Here is a 7,601-nt window from a genome sequence, read left to right as displayed (position 1 = left end):
TGTGTGTGTGTGTGTGTGTGTGTGTGTTGTAGGCTGGGTTGTGTACAGGCAGACTGACTCTCAGTGAGGAGAACCCCTGGCTCATCATCACAGAGATTTAGAGATCACACAACATACAGAGCTTGCTGATATGCCTGAGCACACAAATAGAAGTATCATCCCACCCCCCCAAAAAGGGAAAAGACACACAGTTCAGATACTCCTACCCTACAAAATGTCAGTTATGTAAACTGTACAGTTATGCTGTGAACTTTTACACAGGACAAACTCTCTCCTTATGTTACTCTGTCACACTGCTATTCAACATAAAAAAATTGCCACAATTGTGAGAGTTAGCACTGTTGATTTTTAGAGTTAGTGATGTCTAGCATAGAACATTTATTATTAAGGACTTTGTAAGCATGTTGCATGGTTGTGCAAAATCTAATGTATGCACACAGTTGTTTCATTTGCAATCATAACACAATGAAACATCGCAAATTTTGTCATCCAAAGAAATTACTCACAACACATGCAAAACTTATTTTGTATTGGCATGGACAGTGACTGCTGTTGTCAAAAGTGAGGAAGAACCATCAAAATATTAATAACGGATTATATTCTAGTATTCAGTGTATGTTTTATTTCCTGTCGGCTTTGAGATTCAGTGCATATTCATTTCATTCCATAATAAGATGTAGTTTGCTTTTTTTTTGCCAAATAATTTTGACAATTAAATATTTAACCAAGTTAGTTTTTTGAATTATGTTTTGATCTTGTAGGCAAAAATATTCAGAAATATCCTCTTCAGATATCACTTTTGGCCACTACTGTCTTTTAATGTATACCAATCTATTTTTTTTTTTGTAAAATGTTTTTGAAAGATGTCTCTTATCCTTACCAATGCTGCATTTATTTGATCGTAAATGCAGTAAAATAGTATTATACTTAAATATCACTACAATTTAAAATAACTGTTTAATATTTTAATAGATTTTAAACTGTAGTTTATTCCTGTGATGGCAAGGCTGAATTTTCATCAGCAATTACTCCAAGTGTCACATGATCCTTCAGAAATCATTGTAATACTGATTTGGTGCTGAAGAAACATCAATTTTTATTATTATTAATGTTAAAAATAGTTGTCCTGCTTAACATATTCTGGAAACCATGATACAGTTTTTCCAGGATTCTTGATTAATAGAATTTAAAGGAATAGCGTTTATTTGAAATATGTTTGTAACATTATAATTTTGATCAGTTTAATGCATCCTTGCTGAATAGAAGTATAAATTTCTTTTTTGTTTAAAAAAAAAAAAAAGCTTAAATTGTAGTGTGTGTTGACTTTGATTTCAACAATTTTATGTTCCATGCTGACCCCAGTATAGTGAGAGTAATGCACTTGTATTTGACACTCATTTACACTATTTAGAGATGTAGTATGTTTCTAAACTATTTTAATTTGTAGAATCTAAACTGGAAAACATTATATCAAAGTGAGAGAGACTTTTTTGCAAAAAAAAAGTGTTACAATGCTCTCCATATCCCCTATTTCTCTGTAGTGTGTTTGAGAGCCCTCATACTAGTGTTATTTTGGAAACGCATGTGTGCCCCACAGCCACCTCTCCCCTTACACTTCTTAAAAAGTATCATTTCCTTCCTTAAACACACATACAGTCATCTCACTCTCACAGACAGCCAGATTGACGGGCAGCCAGCTCATCAAGTGTCATCAAAGCCAATGAATCACAACCGTAAGGGGGGGAGTGAAAAGCATCAAACAGAAAGAAATAAGAGATGGGAAAACACAAAGCACTTGCCAGTCAGCGTAATTGTGGTGTTTCAGACCACACGTGACTCTGTCTGTCTTGAAATGACCTCATGCTTGCTAAGAAAACTTCCACCTGCACTGGTTAAGCAAACGTATATCCCAGAATCCTGCATTTTGCAACAGCTTTGAAAGCTCCTAGTGCATGGCTTTCAGAAGACACTTAGCAAAAGAAAAGGCCACTTTGTGAAGGGCTTCCCGCAGGCCAGAGTTACAGGCCAAGGTGTCACTTGAGAAGGTTGCCTTTGGAAGAAAACGGGAGGGGAAATCGTTTTTAGGTGATTGTGTTTTAATGTTAGCATTGTGTTGCCTATTTAACAGCGGGGTATTAAGAGAGAGAGTGAAATGGAAAGATCCTGAAGCATGAAATGAACATTTTTTTGCAAATTGTATTATCGTGCACTGTTTAGCATAACTGTTTAGGCTTTTAGGCGATTAAAATCTCATTTGATTTTATTTCACCGCAACAGGATCAATGAGAATCAGACAGCTGTAGACACCTGCTGTCCCTGCTTCTGTTTCCGTAAAAGTCGACCTTTTTCTCCAAATAGAAATTCAATAACCATTCACCTCTGACAGGTGACCTTATGTTTCTACTGAAAGGACAGACACAACAAAATGCAGTCATTTGAACTGTTTAATTCCCCAGTGAATTCTGGAACATTCTCAGGCTCTTAAGGATCTGGTTTAATGACATGAGAGAAAACAAAAAAGGGGGGACACCAAGGTGGATCACATACATCCGGAAAATTAACAACTCATAAGAAAATACTTTCTTCAGTAGTTCTATCTCTAGAAGTCATGTCTCTATAGTGGTAGAAAATAAAGCTCTCATGACGTCCTGTTACATCTTGCATATATCCTTGTAAAAAATATTATTTTAAAATAAATAAATATATAAAATAAATATCATTAAAAAACATAAATTAAAGGACCTAAAGAGAAATGTTTGGAGGAGTTTGTCTCCTGCTTGTCCATGCCAGTGTTTGGAAGAGTATGAAATCTCAAAAGCATTTCACAGAATTCCTTCAGAAGCCTTCTAGAATTTTCAGTAGTAGTAGTAGATGTCCATCATTCTCTGGCAAGAAGTCCACCAGTGCTCTCTTTTAATCCAAAATCCCTTGTGTACCTACGTACAGCTGCTACGTACAGCTGGTGTGAATGGATCCAAAACAGTGTTCTGTTCTTCAGGAACTATCCAGACCTTTGGTTCCTGCCACTCCAATCAAGGGCTTTCCATCTCCTGCTAATGCTCCAACCTTGGCCCGCAAAAGGGGGACTCTTTTCCCCCCGTCTGCACTGCTTTCTCCTGAGACAGGTTTGTCCGAGGGAGATAAAGATCATGCAGGTGCTTTTTTTGGGGTTTGGGTTTAAGGTTCAGTGGTTTCAGCTGTGACTTAGTATCTCCTTGTAAAGTTCAGGAACCTGCTCTGGATCCACAGGCCGCGGCAAGAAATGCGTGAAGCGCTGGTGCCTCCGAGAGCGAGCTCCATCTCGAGACGTCCCATCCTTGTTGAGGGCTACGTAATAATGGGATCCTCGCTCGCCATGCCGATACAGGTTAGAAGAGTAAGTGTTGTACCAGTTCTCCTCAAACTGCTCCCTGAACACACACTCCGCTGTCAGCTTTTCCTAAGAGAAAAAGAGGCAAGGCAAGGGTTAACCACACTGCAAATGGAAGAATAAACTGTGTCCAAAGGCTATTTGAAATTACGCCATAAATCACTCTCTCAGTTAAGCTTGACCAGGCTATGAATGAAATTAATTGTTGCATTACTCAAAATAATATACAGCAGGCACAGTACAGTAAGAAGAAAATGTGCTATACTTACAGATCCATACAGTTCGCCCTTCCTGTTCATTCCCAGATACAATCCGCTATCCACACCACGGATGCTCACCATCCCCACAGCGAGGCTAATGAATTCCAATATACCTGTGAGAAAAGCACAGCTGTAAGTTCCCAGTTGAGACAGCAGGACAAGCACCTGCAATAGTGGCATCAAACTGCCCTATACTTAATTCATGACGTCTTTCACACTTAATCACTGTGTTTTGCTATATTATAATGTTATTCGAGCACAGTATGACAGTTAGGTTTATGAAAATAATAATAATCACTGTCGTCATGATAATATCACATTTTACATTACAGTGCAATTACATATGTACCAATAGTCAGCAATTTCGCTATTAAAATATGCATAATGCATATAATATGTTTTTTATTTGATTTCAGAGTTTACCATTAAAATAATCATCAGTTCTGGTCAATCTCTTTACATAAGTGAACTGCATGCGCAATTGTGTTGTGGATATGCTTGTAAATACACAATGGTGTGTGGTTATTATTATTATTATAGTGTGTTAGCAGCATAGACTATATAATAATAATGAAACAACGATGAATAATACTTACCAAATCTGCTGTGGTCTTTTCTCGTGCCTTGCACAGAACCGTCCGGTAATATCTCGAGGTGGTAGCCGGTCCTGCAGTAGAGCTGCCGACGGCGGAGGATCCCTTTCAGATGCGTCAGGTCCGGTGAAGTGCTGCGTGACAGGCGCTCGGCGGAGACGAGGTGCTCGTTCATCAGAGCACCGGAGTCCCCGGGGGGCGTGAGGACAAAATGAGACCCGTGCGCAAAGCTCTCCAAGCCGTGAGAGAAGCTGCCCACCAGCTCGCCGACTGCACCCATAACCGACACTCGAAGAAAAGTTACCTTGAGGAGAACCCCTGTGGTTTCTCTTTCCCTAGTGTTTTGCGCAGTCACTGCTTGCGGCTTTGACAGTCAATGCGTGTTTACATCCGATTCTCTCTCTCTCTTTCTCTCTTCTGGTTTTAGCACATGCTCTCTCGACCTTCCAGGCTACTCCCCTTTGCTCCGGTCCCCTGTGTATCCAATACTCTCTCTTACGCACTCCAGCACACAAGCTTATGCGGCTTCTCTCCTCTTGTGCTCTTTGGATGTGACTGGCTCTGCTCTGAGACACCAGCCTAAATATGGCCCTTATGTAAATGCCCTCTTGACATATGCTAATCGAGTCCTTTATAGATGACTGTTTGAAACATAACTCCTTGATCGTTTGATCCTCTTCTTCGGTCTTCTTTGATAATCGGTTTCATCTGCATCCACCCGTTTAATCCACTGATGGATTAAGATAAAAGTGCAGAAAGCAGCATTGTGGAGAACAGTGTACAAATCTTTGCAACGAGGAAAAGAAAAGTGCAGTTGGATGAAGAAGAGGGATGCGCACTGTGTACCGATCCGTTCCGTTCCCCGGGGTTTACGCGCACTGACGCGCACTGGCGAATCTCTAGTGTGAAGCAGGTGGAAGCCAAGGAGGAAAAAAGGAAAAGAAAGGGGGCGGTGTTTGATATAGGACGAGAGAGAGAGAGGGAGAGAGAGAGAGAGACTAGACTTCAAGGTGTGTATGTGTGTATATTGTGTGTCGTTAGTAGTATGCCAAAAAGTGTATTCTTCTTGATTTGCGATTTGGTTTATACACTGAAAAAAAAGGGTGTAGTAGAAACGATTTTCACTCAGAAATCGCCAGTAAATTTAACAATTAATAGCAAAGAAACGGCCAGTATTAGGCTACGTTGACTTCTACAATTTTAAGTTGAAAGACTGAAATTGTGTGTGTTTTTTTTTTGTGAAACATAGCATACTTTATTTCTAAAAACTTGCTGTCATACTTAGATTTAAAGTTTCGCTTGGCTGCCTTAGCCAGGTGTACATTTATATGAACTAAAAAGCGTGCATGTAACTGGCTTTAAAAGAATAAAGAAGGAAAAGTCAAAACAACCTGCACATCTTTGCAAACGCCACCACTGCACTGTCAACTCTGACTGATGTCAAAGTGCCTTTGAACAGTTCCAGCATAACATGAGTTGAGATGAAATATCAAAGATATCAGAGATCAAAGATTCATTACGCACAAAAGAAGGGTCATTAACACAAAGAGAGGGAGAGAGAGAGAGAGACTAGACTTCAAGGTGTGTATGTGTGTATATTGTGTGTCGTTAGTAGTATGCCAAAAAGTGTATTCTTCTTGATTTGCGATTTGGTTTATACACTGAAAAAAAAAGGGTGTAGTAGAAACGATTTTCACTCAGAAATCGCCAGTAAATTTAACAATTAATAGCAAAGAAACGGCCAGTATTAGGCTACGTTGACTTCTACAATTTTAAGTTGAAAGACTGAAATTGTGTGTGTTTTTTTTTGTGAAACATAGCATACTTTATTTCTAAAAACTTGCTGTCATACTTAGATTTAAAGTTTCGCTTGGCTGCCTTAGCCAGGTGTACATTTATATGACCTAAAAAGCGTGCATGTAACTGGCTTTAAAAGAATAAAGAAGGAAAAGTCAAAACAACCTGCACATCTTTGCAAACGCCACCACTGCACTGTCAACTCTGACTGATGTCAAAGTGCCTTTGAACAGTTCCAGCATAACATGAGTTGAGATGAAATATCAAAGATATCAGAGATCAAAGATTCATTACGCACAAAAGAAGGGTCATTAACACAAAGCAAACGAACTGTTTGATGGCAAATCGTTGATACTATGAGTGATTGATATAGAAATTTTCCAGCCCAACAGCTAAGAACATGCCTCAAAGATATTACATGAAAGATCACTTAGGTAAGGATTTGATGTTACCTTATTAATAATAAAAAAAGCGCAATCGACTGCGCTATTATAGGCCTACTGTATTATACTGCGCTTTTCTTTGGAGACCATGCATTTTTGTTTACTGTATAATGTTTATTTATTAATCCATCCATTTATCCATTCATCCATTGATGTATGTATGTGTATGTATTTATTTATTTATTCATTCATTCATTTATGTTTATAATAAAATATACAGTAATAATGTAATATTTGTAAATACAGTCGGCTATAATACAATTTTATGTATATATGGTGCACTAAACAGTATAATAATCTAGAAACATTTAAGTGCCAAACCCCTTCTTTGCTACTCTCTGGAGGATAGATCACTTCCACGTAGGTGATTTATCAACGGTTCTCTCAAGGGACACGTTCTCCCACGTCGTTCCCCTTAGCTCATTAGTATTTATGATCTCCAAAAATACCTTAAACCAAAATCAATGTGGTCAGCTAGAGCAGGATCAATTCACAGACGCAGTGGATCGATCACTTACAATAGAGATGTCAGTTATGTGCCAGATTTCGTGTGACGTTGACAGTTTGCATGGGTAAACTTAAAACAAGTCATAGGAGCTTTTCATAAAAGACTGTCTGATCAGACTTTAGGATCCTAGCAGTGCAAAGCAGATGTGCGCATTTGACTTCAGTGACTGCACAAGTGTCAAAACTAATTTGCGTAATAACACTACAATAGGGATTGAACTAGCTATGTGTGAATAGATGTTAAAATTGTCTGAATATGAGAAGGTTGAAAAGAATGTTCAAATATGTGATTTTTCCAGAAGTTTACTTTGTACAGAGTGTGTGAATTATTCAGTAGACTTATTTAATTTCTGTTTACATTGTGCAGTACATTAGCTTACATCTCAGCTTCGTATTGCTCAACTAAAATGATAATTGTTAGCCTGTATGTAAATCTATAATACAGTTAAAATCCCGTATGTCTTATCGACGTACCGTAAACTGACATAAAGAAAAAGCGCGCGAGTGTTGCTATGGTTGTAATATCTACAACTTCTATAGCTTGTAATATCTATAACAGGGTTCCTCAAATCTTGCCCTGGAGGGCCAATGCGCTGCAGAGTTTAGCTCCAACCCTGATCAAACTCACCTA

At 38.5% G+C, this 7,601-nt stretch overlaps 1 protein-coding gene across 1 annotated transcript; it reads right to left on the bottom strand.

Annotated features, from left to right (window-relative positions):
• Positions 1-3,175: 3,175 nt before the first annotated feature.
• Positions 3,176-4,545, bottom strand: fgf20a (fibroblast growth factor 20a). Its single transcript, XM_016247674.1, has 3 exons — positions 4,227-4,545; positions 3,640-3,743; positions 3,176-3,439 (listed from the first exon to the last, which is right to left on the bottom strand). Exons 1-3 carry the CDS (start codon positions 4,501-4,503, stop codon positions 3,194-3,196), a joined length of 627 nt encoding a protein of 208 aa, XP_016103160.1. The 5' UTR covers positions 4,504-4,545; the 3' UTR covers positions 3,176-3,193.
• Positions 4,546-7,601: the final 3,056 nt, after the last annotated feature.

Source organism: Sinocyclocheilus grahami, unplaced genomic scaffold (genome assembly GCF_001515645.1).
Source record: "Sinocyclocheilus grahami isolate Dianchi unplaced genomic scaffold, SAMN03320097.WGS_v1.1 scaffold848.1, whole genome shotgun sequence".
NCBI lineage: Eukaryota > Metazoa > Chordata > Actinopteri > Cypriniformes > Cyprinidae > Sinocyclocheilus > Sinocyclocheilus grahami.
Note: the sequence above shows the minus strand (reverse complement) of the source record. Positions and strands in the feature narration are given on the sequence as shown.

Bases quoted from the DNA above. Each gene is read 5' to 3' on its own strand.
- fgf20a (XM_016247674.1), bottom strand. From the start codon at position 4,503: ATGGGTGCAGTCGGCGAGCTGGTGGGCAGCTTCTCTCACGGCTTGGAG. The intron at 3,744-4,226 runs GTAAGTATTATT...CTTTTCTCACAG, and splicing joins AAAAGACCACAGCAGATTTG to GTATATTGGAATTCATTAGC. The intron at 3,440-3,639 runs GTAAGTATAGCA...TTTTTCTCTTAG, and splicing joins AGGGCGAACTGTATGGATCT to GAAAAGCTGACAGCGGAGTG.